Below are 16,857 nucleotides of genomic sequence, written 5' to 3' on the forward strand. Positions count from 1 at the left end.
CATTGAAAATAACATCAGCAAATTTGCTGATGATACTAAGCTGGGTAGCAGTGTGACATGTGATGAGGATGTTAGGAGAATTCAGGGTGACTTGGATAGGCTGGGTGAGTGGGCAGATACTTGGCAGATGACGTTTAATGTGAATAAGTGTGAGGTTATCCACTTTGGGAGTAAGAACAGGAAGGCAGATTATTATCTGAATGGTGTAGAGTTAGGTAAGGGAGAAATACAAAGAAATCTCGGAGTCCTTGTTCATCAGTCACTGAAGGTGAATGAGCAAGTGCAGCAGGCAGTGAAGAAGGCTAATGGAATGTTGGCCTTTATTACAAAGGGAATTGAGTACAAGAGCAAGGAAATCCTCTTGCATTTGTACAGAGCCCTGGTGAGACCACACCTGGAGTATTGTGTACAGTTTTGGTCTCCAGGGTTAAGGAAGGACATCCTGGCTGTAGAGGAAGTGCAGCGTAGATTCACGAGGTTAATTCCTGGGATGTCTGGACTGTCTTACGCAGAGAGGTTAGAGAGACTGGGCTTGTACACACTGGAATTAAGGAGATCTGATTGAAACATATAAGATTATTAAGGGATTGGACAAGATAGAGGCAGGAAATATGTTCCAGATGCTGGGAGAGTCCAGTACCAGAGGGCATGGTTTGAGAATAAGGGGTAGGTCATTTAGGACAGAGTTAAGGAAAAACTTCTTCTCCCAGAGAGTTGTGGGGGTTTGGAATGCACTGCCTCGGAAGGTAGTGGAGGCCAATTCGCTGGATGCTTTCAAGAAGGAGCTAGATAGGTATCTTATGGATAGGGGAAATCAAGGGATATGGGGACAAGGCAGGAACTGGGTATTGATAGTAGTTGATCAGCCATGATCTCAAAATGGCGGTGCAGGCTTGAAGGGCCGAATGGTCTACTTCTGCACCTATTGTCTATTGTCTATTTCAGCCCTGGGAAAAAGCCTCTGACTATCCACACGATCAATGCCTCTCATCATCTTATACACCTCTATTAGGTCACCTCTCAACGTCATTTGCTCCAAGGAGAAAAGGCCAAGTTCACTCAACCTATTCTCATAAGGCATGCACCCCAATCCATTTACATCCTTGTAAATATCCTCTGCACCCTTTCTATGGTTTCCACATTCTTCCTGTAGTGAGGTGACCAGAACTGAGCACAGTACTCCAAGTGGGGTCTGAGCAGGGTCCTATATAGCTGCAACATTACCTCTTGACTCCTAAATTGAATTCCACGACAGATGAAGGCTAATACACCATACGCCTTCTTAACCACAGAGTCAACCTGCACAGCTGCTTTGAGTGGCCTATGGACTTGAACCCCAAGATCCCTCTGATCCTTCATACTGCCAAGAGTCTTACCATTAATACTATATTCTGCCATCACATTTGACCTACCAAAATGAACCACTTCACACTTATCTGGGTTAAACTCCATCTGCCACTTCTCAGCCCAGTTTTCTGGTTAGTTTAGTTTCTCCTTCTCAAATTTCAAAGTGAACTCGGTCATATTGTGATCACTGTTTCCCAAGGGTTCCTTAACCTTAAGCTCTCCAGTTCATTGCACAACACCCAATCCAGTACAGCCAATCCCCTGGTGGGCTCAACAACAAGCTGTTCTAAAAAGCCATCCCTTTGACATTCTACAAATACTCTCTCTCGAGGTCCAGTACTGACCTGGTTTTCCCAACCACTTCCATGTAAAATCCGCAACCGTTATAACGACATTGCCCTTCTGACACACCTTTTCTATCTCCCGCTGTAATTTGTAATCCACATCCCAGCTGCTGTTTGGAGGCCTGTATACAACTGCCATTAGGGTCCTTTTACCCTTGCCATTTCTTACCTCAACCCATAGAGACTCTACACCTTTCAATCCTATGTCATCCTTTTCTAATGATTTGATATTATTTCTTGTACACAGTGCCACACCACCTCCTCTGCCTACTAACCTATATTTCCGATACATTGTATATCATTGGACATTCAGCTCCCAATGGCAGTCATCCCTTAGACAAGTTTCAGAGATGGCTGCAACATCATATTTGCCAATCAGTAGCTGAATTTCAAGATTGTCCATTTTATTTCTTATGCTGCCTGCATTCAAGTATAACACTTTCAGTCCAGTACTTGTTGCTTTTTGTTTTAACTGCGTCACGCTTCTATTGCCCTGTAAATAATTCCACTGGTTGTGATTATGCCTCATCTCCTGCCTGTCCTTTCTATCATCTCTGATGTACGGTATGTTTGGTTTATTTCTGTTTTCCCCTTCCTCAGCCCTATCACTCTGGTTCCCATTCCCCTGCCAAATTAGTTTAAACCCTCCCTAACAGCTCTATTAAACCTGCCTGCTAGGATACTGTACCCCTTTGGGTTCAAGTATAACCTGTCCTTTTTGTACCTCCCCCAATGATCCAGGAACTCAAAGCCCTGCCCCATACACCAGTCTCTCAGCCATTCATTAATATGCCTGATCATGCTATTCTTGTGCTCATTAGCACGTGGCACAGGCAGCAGTCCTGAGATTACTACCCTGGAGGTCCTGCTTTTCCGCTTCCTACCCCTCCCCGAATTCTCTCTTCAGGACCTCCTCCCTTTTTTCACCTATGCCATTGGTACCAACGTGTACCAAGACTTTTGACTGTTCACCCTCTCCCTTCAGAATACTCTGCACTTAATCCAAGACATCCCATGACCTGGCACTCGGGAGGCAATACACTATGCAGGTATCGCTATCAGTCTGACAAAACCTCCTGTCTGTTCCTCTCACTCTGGAATCCCCTATGACTACCACATTCCTCTTCTTATCTCCCTTCTGCACCACAGAACCTGGATCAGTGCCAGAGACCCGATTGCCGTGGTTGCCCTCTGTCAGGTCACCGCCCTCAACAGCATCCAAAATGAGATAACAGTTACTGAGGGGGATTGCCTCTAATATCTGAGCTCTTCCCTTTTCTTCCCTGACAGTCACCCATTTATCTAACTCCGGCAGCCTCAGGGTGACTAACTCCCTGTAGCTCCTCTCCATTTCCTGCTCATCTTCCCTAATAAGCTGTAGGTCATCAACCCATAGTTCCAGATCCCTAACACGGTCTCTCTGGAGCTGCATCTCGGTGCACCTGGTGCAGATGTGGCCATCTGGGAGACTGGAAGATTCCCAGGATTCCAACATCTGACACGCAGAGCAAAGTACTAACCCTGAAGACATGCTCTCTATTCCTCAAAAAAATGCAAGGCAAAAACCAAGTCCACTTACCTTGCCGAAGCCCAAATGAGTCAAAGCCCTACCACTCTGACTCAGACCACTCTGTTGATGACCGGTCTTCTAGGCAGTGTCCCCGTTTTATCCCTGAACCTTCCCTGCTTTCCAACACATGATTGGTGTGTCAGTTAATCATTTAACTTATTCTATATTTCAGATTGTAGTCTCAAGAAATATAAAAATTAGTCGTTTGAAAAACATATACACCTTAGAGATTAAGTGTGCAACAGTTTCTGACAGTGGAAAGTATACAGCAACAGCAAAGAATTTCCATGGACAGTGTTCCGCAACAGCCTCTTTGATTGTACTTGGTATGTTTTAATGAATCAATTATCGCGTCTGGTATTATCTAATTTTGACTTTGTATGTAACTGATTTATGCTGACAATTTATAGAAGATTCATTAATACTATGCAGAACAAAGTTTCCCTTGTAAATTTATGATTTAAAATTTAAAATAGTCGCATGGACTTGGATGGTTTTCTTTGATCAATCATCATATGATGCTTGATACATTGTGCTCTACAGGTCTCATTGAAGAACCTTCAAAAATGGTAGTTTTGCAAACTGGCGCTGCTGCCTCTGCTAGCATGCAGGAACATTTTTCTTCCAAGGCGATGCAAATGACCAAACAAGAGGCCAGCAGTAGCATGACCGAAGTTAAGTTTGCCAGTATGTCTTCAAGCAGTATGTCATCTTTCAAAGAATCAAGAATCTCATCAAGCTCCAGCTCTTTTATGGAGCTTGCTAGTATGAGTCAATTGGAAACAAGTGCAAGCAGAATGATCAGCGGTAGTATTAAAGGTAATATTATTAATGTACTGAGAATTTTTTTGTTAATTGTATCTAATGTGCTGCTCAGTGACACAAATGACCTTTTGTTTCTTTTTGTTTTAAACAGGGTCTTCTCCTAAAATTGAAGCTTTACCATCAGATATCACAATTGAGAAAGGAAAGGTTTTAACAGTTGCCTGTGCCTTCTCAGGTGATCCCCTGCCTCAAGTAAAATGGTCACGTGGAGGAAAACCTCTTTCTGATGAAGCAGAAACTGGCAGATTCCATATTGAAACAACAGATGATTTAACAACACTCATTATTACAGGTGTCCAAGAAAGTGATGCAGGACGCTATACTTTAAGACTCTCAAATGAATTTGGATCAGATTCTGCCACTGTAAATATTAAAGTTAGATCAATTTAAAGATTTGAATCCAACAACTTGTGTTGTAAGCTAAACTTGAAACTTGATATCGTAATTATTATGAATTTGAATCACTGACTTGTAAATATTATTTTATTTTTTTACCTGACTTGACATCATGCATTTATACCAGACTAGACAATTTCTGAACAAATGGTAGATTGTGCAGTATAGAATTACTGCACATTTGATTTAGGAATTTTTAACCATTTTCTGTGACATGTACATACTGTATATAGCCGGTCTAAACGGTTATGCAAGTTTTGTACCTTGTGTTTCATGAGATTTTCATTGCAACTTTTGAAACTGATAGTTAACAGGAGAAAGTTTGAATAGGACGATTACCTTGTTTAACTTGGAAACTAAAATTCGTGCCTCAACAGAATGTTGATGTCTAAGAATACCTCAGCAGGTGGAGAGGCTCCCTGCTGAAGACAACCAAGTTTGTGGAATTAAAAGGCTAGCCTTGTGATGCTATTTGCAAATACCCTCCTGTGAATAACATCACAATACTGTAGCCTATGAACCGACTATGTCATATCTCTGTTCGACACAGACAAGATTATGAATTATGAATACAAAGTATTAGCGGCCATTACTTTGTATAACCATATTTCATGTGCACTGTTTCTAGCATAGAGACACCTTGGATAGTATTAATGATAATTCATCAACCTGGCCATACCCTCATTTCAGCAAACTATACCAAGTACTCCTATGTAGAAGTAGTGCCAACTCAAGGAGGTTCAGATTTTCCATGGGGTGCACTGATTTTGTGTGGTAAGCGTAGATTATTATTTAATATTATTTGTTCTTAGGGCATACACAACAGAAACTAGCCACATTAAAAATTATACTTCATGTTCCATCATTTTAATGCCCTATGCAATTTAGAGTAGTATTTATTTTATTTTATTGGGCCTCCTTGGGAATTAGAAAAGTAAAATTGGATTTGATTGTGAAATAAAGCATGTTTTCTGCACCTATAAACATTTTCTGTCATTTTTTGTACTTCACTCAATTGCAATTACTCTAATACTAAGAATGCTGACTAGTTTATCTACTTGCTAATCAGAATCTTAATTCCAGTTATAAATAACAATGGAATACCAGTAATTTTTAATCATCCAATGGAAATTGCTTTGCCAAGATCAGATCAGATCAACAATCATCTTATCGAATAACAAAACATACTTATTTATGTGTACATCTCTAATTTCCTCTTTAACACAGTAACTTACTTAGCAATTTGAAAGGCTGGGTTATAATTAAGCACATCAGTGACTCTGAAATTACGTCAGCCAGACCAGGTAAACTAGTTATGGTGTTATTTGACAGATTATTTTAATACAAATAGTAAATGGCATTAGCATGGAAACTGGGTTACAACTTCAGTGGAATAAAATAGGGTCGTTTTTGTAATTAGTGAGATTGATGTTTAGAATCACTTGAGTATAACTGTCCTGCAACTATGAGACTAGAACCAAACATCAACGTTTAAATGCTTTTCATTCATAACATACACCTTTTTGGCCACCCAATAAGTTATCAGAAAGTTGCAAAAATGTTCTAATGCCCTTTAGGAGAGGAAATCTGCCTTCCTTTCAAAAGGTAGCCAAATCTATTAGTTTTAAACTTTTAAATGTTCTGACAAGGATGGTTAAGGAATGGCAACAGATGTGCCTTCATAATTGCATCAATTGGGCCCAGGGTAGATCTTCAAAAGATATTGACACCCAAGAACTAGAATACATGGATAGAAAATTCCAAGTTTCACAACAAATTGTGTACAGTTTAAGACAATAAATTCCTGCCTCCACCAACACCCACAGCAGGGAAACATCAACTCAACAACTAACGTACTAAAATATTCATACAGTACATAAGTTTTTTTAGTTTTTAACTATGAACAAAACAAAATAACCTGAATGGGGTTCTTGGTCCAAATTGCTGGAAGAAACAATGTGCTTGTTATTGTTTGGGAACGTGAGCAAGTTAAACATTCACAAATCCTGTATCAGAGCATAGGAGCATAGCACAGGAACAGGTACTTTGACCTACAATGTTGTACTGCACCAAGTAAATTGGTAATAAAGCGGTCAACCAATCTCGTCTGCTAACACAATGTCCATATCCTCACATTCATGTATCTACCAAAACACCTCTTAGAAGTCCCTAATGTATCTGGCTCTACCACCTCTCCAGACAGTGCATTCCAGATACCCACCACTCTGTAAAAAACCTTGTCCCTCACATCTCCCTTGAACTTAACCCCTCACATCTTAAATGCATGGCCTCTGGTGTTGAGACAATTCAATCCTGGGAATACAATATGCTGTCTACTATGCCTCACTAAACCTCTATCAGATCTCCAGTCAGCCTCCATCACTGTAGAGAAAACCCAAGTTTGTCCAACCTCTCATTATAGCACATACCCTTTAATCCAGGCAGCATCCTGGTAAACCTCATTTTCACTTTCTCCAAAGCCTTGACAGCCTTTCTATAATGGGGCAACCAGAACTGTGTGCATTACTCCAGATGTGGCCTAACTAGACTTTTAAGGCTGCAACACAACTTCCTGACTTTTGTACTCAATGCCTCGACTAATGAAGGCAACCACGTGCCTTCTTAACCACCCTATCAATCCATGTAGCCATTTTCAGTACTTTTAAACAGTTTTCCATCCTTTACATCAGACATTCTACTGACATGAATAATCTTGCATCAAAATTTGATCACCTTCAAGCATGATAATAATTTTTTTATAAGCAGCCTTAAATTTATAACTTAATATTTTCTCAAAAATTTTTAAATGTTTGAGCAGACTAGAATTGTTTTTCCTGGAGATTTTTTTTTAAACTCCCCAAAAATCAGTATGTAAGCACCTGGTTGAAAAACTTAAACATTTTATCACAAAACCCAAGATATTGCATAGTCATGTGAATTCTAAATGGAAACAATGAAATCTCAAGCATTTATGGCCTGTTGCATAGTGTAGTTAAACATTAATAATGAAACCATGATGTCGACAGTGTCCGCTAGAATGAAATATTATCATCTAGAAAGGTTTAATTTGGCTCAGTAGTGTAAGTATAGACAAGGTCAGAAGATTGTTACTTAAAATAAAAACTAATTAAAAGTAATTACACTTATGTAGACAAAAGGTTACTTGTAAAATTTGGGTCAATTTATGACCAATTCATTCTATACTGGCAGCAGGACAAGCATTCATTGATGGTTTGGAAAAATGATGTCCTATGTTGCACAAATTGGCCTTAATACATTTTTGTACTAAGATCTTCATATTACTCATGGATTAAATACAAGACCATAAGACATGTGAACAGAACTAGGCCATTCAGCCCATCAAGTCTACTCCACCATTCAAAGCTGATTTATTTTCCCCCTCACCCCCATTCTCCTGCCTTCTCCCAATAAACTGTGATGTCCTTACTAATCAGGAACCTATCAACCTCAACTTTAAATATACCCAATGGCTTGGACTCTACAACCACCCAAGGCAATGAATTCCACAGATTCATCACATTCTGGCTAAGGAAATTCCTCTATATTAACATCAATATTAGTTCATTTTTTTAAAAAAAAAAGATACTAAAAAGGAAACAAATGAAATAATATGAATTAGAAAATTTATTCAAATTATGGATACCACTGACTTTTTTTAAAAAAAAATTGCACTAAAAAGATTGAAGTCAGTACACCATCCTTTATCATCTTCTACTCAAATCACCTAACTAAATGGAAATTAAGAGCTCAAACATTTATCCATGACTGGATTGGTAGACATTACCATCCTATCTTCAAGTTCCAAATATCTATCAATAAATTAAAGATATTATCCTTTAATTTATTGGTTTATCAGTATTAGCACATTTGCCTGTCATGACAGCAGGAATATACAAGAGTATACCGGAGTTACATAATATTAAATCATCTCTATTTAGCAATTAATCACAAAATTAGGTCCTGATGGGAGTGCAGTTTTGCATATTACTACAACTTAAATTTCATTCTGGATCAATTTATATTCAGTTTATTTTTTTAAAATATGAGTTATCATAGAGAAAAAGCAGAAAATGGCACAAAGAAAAATCTATTTCCCACAATGAACCAGCAAATCCTAAAGGATATCCTGACAGCACAAGTCAGAATAGGTTCTTTCCCATAGGTATTTACATTCACTGCAATTAAAATTCACATCTTATACATTAACATTATGAATCAATCATGCTGAAATATTAATGGTTACATATTACCTAATTAGGACCATTTTCAACATGTACTCTAACATACAAACAATTAATGAAGTTTAATTTAAGTGGGAGAATGCATTTTTTTTAACTATTATAGTTAATTACCAAAAAGCAAAATTCCAAAAGTGAAGTTTTATTTCATTGTAATTTTAACAGTGTAAAACATCACTAATAAAACTTAGTGCTACATATTTATCACACAAATAAATCAACAGTTTTCTTCCTTCTCTGGCAGCTTTAATTCTTGCTGCTGAGCTGTGTTCAATTCTTATATTTATCCAAGGACCCTTTTTAATTGTATACAAGCCATGACATTAACAGCTCTCTCTCTCTCATACACATACTTTATACGTATGGGAGTTGACTGGAAAATAAAAAACACAGTAGAGCTTGATTCTCTCTTCACAGACATATGCTAACAGGGTGGCAAGGTTGATAACAGTTAGTAATTAAAATTCTCACTTGATTTCCTCTCCTATAACCCAAGGTACCAATTTCAAAATTGGTGCTTCAGCTGAGATCAGGTAAATCACAAACTGAAGTCTTTGATGTATTATTGAACTCTAATGGAAAAACTCAATTATTGGCAAAACTGTAAAGTCGTGAATTTTAAGCATAAATGCCTGAACAGATTGTTTTGTAAAGGAACAGGATGATAAAAAGCTGTCCATTTTACAAGTTTTGCATGCAACCTCTTAATATTCACTGCATTTAATATTTACAAAAAATGGTGGCCTGGTTAATAACTTTATATTAACATTTGTCACAACTGTATCATTGCTCACTAGTAAGCTGAAGTTTTTACATGCTTAATACTCTTCAAACTTTAACAGCTGGTTTATGGAACCAAGTTTGCCGATCTCCTGGACTAGAACCATGGGTTTCTGGAGATTAAAGTGCTGTACACCGCACACCACTGAGTCATGACAAGGATATCCTGTATTCCAGAAGTGTTAACACATCTGGTGTAGTTTTTGCAAACTGCTCACAACACTTTCATGACATGCCAGAAAAATACACATTACGACTTTAAAATAATTTTTTCATGTAAAACAATGTGGGAGAGTGAAGCCTATCTAAAATACTGAAGAGCTGTTAGTTTAATGTGCAGTAAAATAATTAAATACACTACCATTGGTTCCACTAAATTTGCTAGAGCAATTTAATTCAATCGTTCTTTGTAATCATATTGCTTATATTGGAAGAAATGGATGTGCAGAGTAAACTACATTAGCAGCATATCCAACATATAAATAAAAGCCAACAAAATCAGAATAGAGAATTCAGCTGTTGATTGGTATTGAATTATTATGCAAATTATTTACACATTCTTGAGAAAAGTTGGCCAAAGTATCCTCTTAGGGTCATCTTCAATTCCAGATAACATTTTTTGTCAGAATATTGTAACTTTTCCATTATTTCTCATCTCTGCTCAAATATGGCACAAATGATAAAGAGATACAAGAGCTTTGAAATCTCTAATGACACAACCAGTTAAATTTCTGCAAATAAACTAAAAACAGCTGGCTGAGGGAATAAGACAAGTTTTTTAAAAAATATGAACCACTGAGAAATAACACTTTCGTTTTCCATTTTGGCCAAATAAACAATAAAAGGTCTAAACTCAAATGAAAATCTCTTCTCTTTACCTCAGTTGGAGATGATCACATTATAAAAGTATCTTATTTCTACAGTTTGCCTGTTACAGTTTTTGTAACTGGATCTATTATATTTCATTAATCTATTTTTATTGGATACAAAATACACCTGCTTCATTGCCTTTAGAAATGAAATAGATGGTATCTACTCATTTCTCTTTCAAAGGTAATGCACAGCACAATAGTTTTAACTTTATGCTTCAGAAACTGTTTCTACACATACGAGTTCTGGTATAACCAGTACTAATTGGCTGCTACTAGAAAAGATGAAGCACAATCCAACCCTCATCCTAAAACAGTATTCAGTGCTCATGTATATAACAGATTTCATTCATCACGTACAAACTACAAAGTGAAATAAAAGGTGTAAACAGAAACATCTAACTGTGATTCCTCTAGAATGTTAATTCTAAGGATACACAGGTGCTTAAAATGAATTTGTACAGCCCCAGGGATTGACTCCTCCTCAAATCTCTCCTGCCAACAGTCACAACAGTCTATGCTACATCCTTATTGTTTCACTCAAGCTTCACAGTTACTATTAACTCTTAATGGCACCATTGCTCCTTATGGCAAAGTTTTGAATCAGATGATTACTGATCCTCTGTGGATTTATTACACAATACTGTAGAAAATACAGTCCTAGTTTACAGAAAATATATAATAGAAATAAGGTTAGGTAAGCTTGTCAAGTTTTCTGATTTGATGCAATATCATAAAGTGCAGAGAAAGCCATTTATTTGGGAAATCATGTCCCTTTGTTGCAATATTATAAATCCATTTTAGTTCATATTTTCAACTTGAAAGTGCAACAATTTGACTTTCTGTCTCTGTTTTATTCCTTGAGATTGCAGCATTTTCTTCCGGAATGGTCACTGGAGGGAATTCACCATTTGCAGTTAATAAAGAGTTGCGAGAAATTTGAGTAATCTCTGTAAGAGTTAAATTCACAATAATAGGGTCAATATATTTACTTTATCTCCAAAAACTATGCTTCAGCCCATACATGTTAAAAATGTCAACTTAATATTTAAATCTTGTTCTACACAGAGCCAAGATGATAAATGTGCTGTAGATCAAAGATCACAGAAACAGGCCCTTTGGACCACTGAGTTTACATCAATTCTCAAGCACCCACTAATACTAATTCCCACATTCCAATCAACTTACTCCCCATCCCCGTTCCAGACAATTTTCCAGCACTAGTTTAACCCAACAACCTATACATTTCTGAAATGTGGAAGGTTACCAGAACATCTAGAGGAAACCCACACAGTCGCAGTGAGAACATCCAAACCCCAGAGAGAAAACCCAGAGGATGCAAATGAATTCACATCACGAGAGCTGTGAGTCAGGAGCACCGTAAGATATCGCAACTATAGACAGGGCTTTACAATGGCATACAACAGTAATCATAGACATAATCTGAACTCTCAGTTGCCCAATCAACAATCTGGTCAGTGCCATTTCTACTGTTGGATCGTTGCTCTATTATAAAGCTCACAAGTCAATTGATAATTAACTTTAATGAAGAAAAATATCCCAATTCACTTCATAAAAGAAAAATAAAACAAAATTGAATATTAAAACAAAAAACTTTGTGGCAGAGTGGGTCACTTAAAAGCCTGGAATAAAACTATGGTTTAACCAAGGCTTCAACTTCCTTATTAATTTAACAATTTTATATTAAAATTTGATTATTAAATTGATTATTGAAAACACATGATTATTCAGAGGATCTAATTCAATGCTTACTTTCTGGATCATCCAGAGCACTGTCGCTGTACGATTCAGTATCTGAATATGTCCGTATTCTCCTGTGTACATCAGGACGTGATGCTGCAATTGTAGTTTCCTTTTGGTAATTCATGTCCAGTTTCCTGCTAAAGGCAAAACGTCTGACAATGAAATCACGTACAAATCAAGATGCAAGGTACTGAAAAGGTAATGCTCTGGTGATGTATTTGCAAAACCCAAACCACAACTACAGTAAGATGATTAGCAATTAATTTCATAGCAATTTTGTTCATGCAATAACAGAGACCATACTGATCAAAATATTAAGTTAGATTAGGGTTCCCAATGATTTTTATGCCACTGACGAATACTATTAAGCAAGAGGTCTGTAGACAGCAGGTTGTGAATTATTGGGTTAGATAAATTCTGGGGTTTTTTGCATATCCTTTTTCTAGATATACCAGCTACCCATGTGCCCGCACCAGAAAAAAATTAGTATCTGCCACTGTCTCCAACAATCATATTCTTGACCTTCTTTCTAATTCACCCCAACAAATCCCTGAGGTAAATATCCAGTCCTGCAAACCTGCCACTGCTGGATCCCAAGGCATCTTGCATATCTCCAGAGTAAGATGAACCTCTGGGCAGGAAACTATTGTAATCACATCAGGAAACAATGACATGGGATGTACAACATGGAAACAGGCCATTAGGCCTAACCACTCATCCTTCAGTTATCCTCTACAGAAACCTCTCTGTCTTTCCGCATCCAAATTTGTTAGCCAAATTCTCTTTTCTAACCTTAATTGTACGTTTGACTAGCCTCCCCCGATTACAAATGCACCATCTGTTTCAGCCATTCCCTGCAGTAACAAGTTCCACATTTTGGGCAATTAATAACACCAAATATAATTTACGTTTATAACCAACAACAGAAGTCCTTTCCCTTACCCATCATAAAGTATAGTACCAGGATGACTAATTGATCGTTTCATCTGCAACATTGAAAAAGAAGTTACCAACTTGAAAAGCATCTAAATTAAACTAAAATTTACTGTTCAATTTCTATCAAATGTAATTCACCAAAAAGAAAATTAAAAATTACACAAGAAAAAAAAAGCAGAAATAATATAGAGACATTGGTAACTCTATATTTGTTCCTCTTAATAGAGCCATACCCGAACCATCTGAACTGGTGAAGGTGATACAGGAGAGACCAGTGGATCAGAGTGAGAAAACTGGAACATTTCAGGCTTAAACTTGGCATTGGCTATTTTCATGCACTCTTCGAGAGTTGTAATGAAGGTATTACATGTGGCACTGAGTAAAGACGAGGCTTCATTCATGTTCTGAGAAACAAAAATGTTATTTTTTCACTTTATAAGTGTACACAGCATGTTATACATACACAATTGGGATTAAATTACCCAAATAATAACCAGCAAAAAGAACTATTCCTTTATACAACTTACAGGCTTCAAACAATACATTAACAATTATGATGCTACATTTTATTTTATTTGGGAAAATAAATGCAGAGAAGATCAATTACCTAAATCAATTACCTAATTATCCCTTGATCATCTAAATAGTTGTCTACACAATTTATAAAGTTAATACAGACATAGCAAGACTTTCAGAAATCAAAGGATTTATAAAGACAGAAACGACGTTATATCTCAAGATTAGACTTGATGGATAAAGAAACGAATATAGGTTCAAGGTGAATACACAGAAGTTTTTCTTGGGTGAAGGGCAAATAGTCTGTTTCAATGCAAAATTTTAATGTATTTTTCTAAACCACCAAGACAAACTAGCTAAAGCAAAGAAATCCTGCAGACTGTACACAAACATTATAATTTGTTTTTTCAGATCTTCTTCAGATACTAGCTATAATTAACTACAAGAAGAAAGACCACAAAAACTGGATCAGTTTATTACAATATATTTTGATACTATACCTCAGCCGTTGACATCAAACCTGGCTGACCTTGTTTAACAGACTCTTGTATTGTATGAACTTGCTGCATTAGTAAGTCACAATACAACCGAAGCTCTGACATCTTCGTTTTGAGAGATTCATTAGTTTCACTGATTTCTGTGTCAAACAATACACAATTTAAACATTAATAGATTAATATTTCATATTTAATCATCAAAATCCATCCACATACAGCTTGAGCAGAAAATAACAATAGTTTTAGGACTGACACCAATATTGGTCTGAAAATTTAATTATCTTTTGCAACCCAAATTCAGTTTATAAAATTTATTATTTTTCAGTTGAGGGCAACTTGTACATTTTACTATTGTAAACAAGAGATTGTGATAGTTATATTTACTTTTTTGATCAGCATACTTAATGGATAATACGACCATTAATTTGTTGACTTGGATAACATTTGCCAATCAACACATACCCAAGTATCTCAGATTTGCAAAGAAAAATTAAGTAATGAAAGACGATGACAATTATGAACGACATCAAATAACAAGGAAAATTTCAGTTATGTCTTATATAAAAATTGGTCAAAAATAGTGGCAGGTAACTTTCAATGTCCTTTATGTTCTGTTTGTGTTTAGTGTTACCTTTTTCTTTTTTAGTCCTCGTATCTGCAAGACATGCCTTTGAACTCCCTAGAGCCACCAACCACCTCTGCCGTTCAGCAGCGTTGACGGATTTCACATAGAAATGTTGTTCTCCAGGAATAATCAGTTCCATTCTTGTGTTATCTGTTGGATGCACTGGTTTTAAAGAAAAACAAGTAATAAAGTGATCTTATAGCAAAGAGCAACTATTTAAAATAAATTCTTTTGGAAAGTTTATAATCACAAAAATGCCAGTTGTCTAAATTCCAAGAAAGTTAACATTACAAGTTTTTGAACTTCTGAGAAAATAAAACAAACGCCTGGATATCCTAACCTAAAATCTAAACAAACATCTTAAACAAATCTACTTTAGTTTGATGTTAACAATATTTACCTTACAGAATACAAACAGAAATCGATGTCAAATTAATTCCATGTACAACTAATTTCGTTTGAATTAGGGAAAATGTTTGCGACTTGCCTTTAATTTCACAAACAGCCATTTTGATACTCCCTTTGCTACCTTTGTTAACATCATCCTGGGAATCATAATAAGAAAGTATTCCGTTATCTAGAATGAACCAACGAGGCTGCCAACCTAAGGAAGAGAAGAAAACAATTGAAAGGTAAAATTACTAGTGATTCTTTGAAGCTCTGAGTTTCACAGGACGGGTACCGACATCAGGTATAGGGGAAAGAAAGCCAGCATACAGAAGCCAGCAAGGGAAAGACTGGCAGGTGAAAGGTGGGACCAGATTAAATGTGGGCAGATGGAGCCAGGTGGGAGGGGTAGGGGGTGTGATAAAGGTGGAAAAGGATGAGGGGTGTGAAGAAGAGGGAAGATTGGACAGAATGGCACAAGAAGACAGGAGGAGGAAAGGCGAACCAAGGGGGAAGAAATACACTTGGATAGAAGGTAATGGATTCTGGTAATGAGGTAAGAATGGTGAAGGCTGAATAAAGGGAAAGAGAAAACAAGTTGTCTGATAAAAAGTAACATAGTGGGAGAGTTCCTCAAAACTGTGAAATTCAGTTTTCATAACAGACTGAGTTGTAGGCTACCTAAACAGCACATAAAGTGCTGTTCTTCTAATTCATATTTGGTCTCACCTTGCCAGAGGTCAGAAGGATACGAGTGGGAAAGGGAGTTGAAATGAAGCTCAAGGCAGCCATCGTCATGGTCATGCCAATGTAGAGGAGGCCACACATGTGCAACAGACCAGGTTGGAGAAATAGCATATGAATCTCTGCATCATTGACTGGACTGTTTGGGTTTCTCAATGGTCATGAGAGAGGAGAAGAGGCATCAGAGGCAAGGAAAAGCATCAGGAAGGAGGGAAAGAAAGAAACATACAACCGACTATGGACTCCCACTGTAACTGGCAGAAATAGTCACGAGTCATGAACAAGATCTGTTCTAGGGAACGGTTATTGAAAACTGGCACCCAAGAAATTGAGTGTGAGTGCGTGAGAGAGACATTTGCAGCAAGAAACAGACAAACTGAGAGAAATGGGATCCTTAACGTAAGACAGGGTGAGAGGAAGTGTACTCGAGGTAGATGTAGGAGCTGTTAGCTTATAGCAGAAACCGGCAGATATATTATCGCCTGAGCTGAAGACCAAGAGATCCAGAAAAAGAAATGTCACGAGTAGTCCATTTGTGGTCCCTGGAATACAACTCCGACCACGTCCTGGTTATCTACCCTATCACTCTTTACAGGCGGCAGAGGGACTAGGAGGCCAGGCTGCCGTTGACAGGGATGCGGGGACCTCGCTCACCCGTCAGGTAGTTGGTCCACTTGTACAGGATCCCTTCCATCTTCACATCTTACGGTTCCGCCTCACTTCGCCGCGAGCTCAGCGGACATCGGGAGGCTCACCCCGGCCTGCGACTTCGGCCCGCCCGCGGCCCCATCCACGGATCCTCCGCTCAGCAGCATCGCATCCTCGGAAAGCCTCCGGCAGCTGCCTCCGTGACGGGTTACGGGCTCCGAGCACCCGGCTCCCACCTCCGCACCGGAAGTCCCTTCCGCAGCAACGCCAGACGCAGCGGAGGAGCGACGAGACGAGACACGGCTGCGGCCGCAGTTCTCGTGAGATCTCGGGTTCAAGGAAGGCGGGGT

General features: G+C 37.9%; 2 protein-coding genes across 6 annotated transcripts in view; one reads left to right on the forward strand and one right to left on the reverse strand.

Moving 5' to 3' along the window:
• Nucleotides 1-5,466, forward strand: part of ttn.2 (titin, tandem duplicate 2) — a 340,760-nt gene extending 335,294 nt beyond the window's left edge. For all 4 annotated transcript variants that reach the window (XM_073047117.1, XM_073047118.1, XM_073047119.1 and 1 more), the window contains 3 exons: nt 3,434-3,587; nt 3,805-4,080; nt 4,178-5,466. In XM_073047117.1, coding sequence (XP_072903218.1) covers nt 3,434-3,587; nt 3,805-4,080; nt 4,178-4,476 — 729 coding nt within the window. In that variant the 3' untranslated portion in view covers nt 4,477-5,466. The remainder of the gene's footprint in view (nt 1-3,433; nt 3,588-3,804; nt 4,081-4,177) is intronic.
• A 3,048-nt stretch (nt 5,467-8,514) lies between these two features.
• plekha3 (pleckstrin homology domain containing, family A (phosphoinositide binding specific) member 3) lies at nt 8,515-16,854 on the reverse strand. Of its 2 annotated transcripts, none has more exons than XM_073047123.1 (8): nt 16,514-16,854; nt 15,216-15,332; nt 14,735-14,890; nt 14,107-14,243; nt 13,324-13,494; nt 13,097-13,140; nt 12,164-12,288; nt 8,515-11,340 (listed from the first exon to the last, which is right to left on the reverse strand). In XM_073047123.1, exons 1-8 carry the CDS (start codon nt 16,551-16,553, stop codon nt 11,204-11,206), a joined length of 927 nt encoding a protein of 308 aa, XP_072903224.1. In that variant the 5' UTR covers nt 16,554-16,854; the 3' UTR covers nt 8,515-11,203. The 2 variants fall into 2 exon arrangements, with proteins under 2 accessions (XP_072903224.1, XP_072903223.1); XM_073047122.1 differs by having other exon boundaries at nt 12,164-12,291; nt 16,514-16,853.
• Nucleotides 16,855-16,857: the final 3 nt, after the last annotated feature.

Source organism: Hemitrygon akajei, chromosome 5 (genome assembly GCF_048418815.1).
Source record: "Hemitrygon akajei chromosome 5, sHemAka1.3, whole genome shotgun sequence".
Classification (NCBI taxonomy): Eukaryota; Metazoa; Chordata; class Chondrichthyes; order Myliobatiformes; family Dasyatidae; genus Hemitrygon; species Hemitrygon akajei.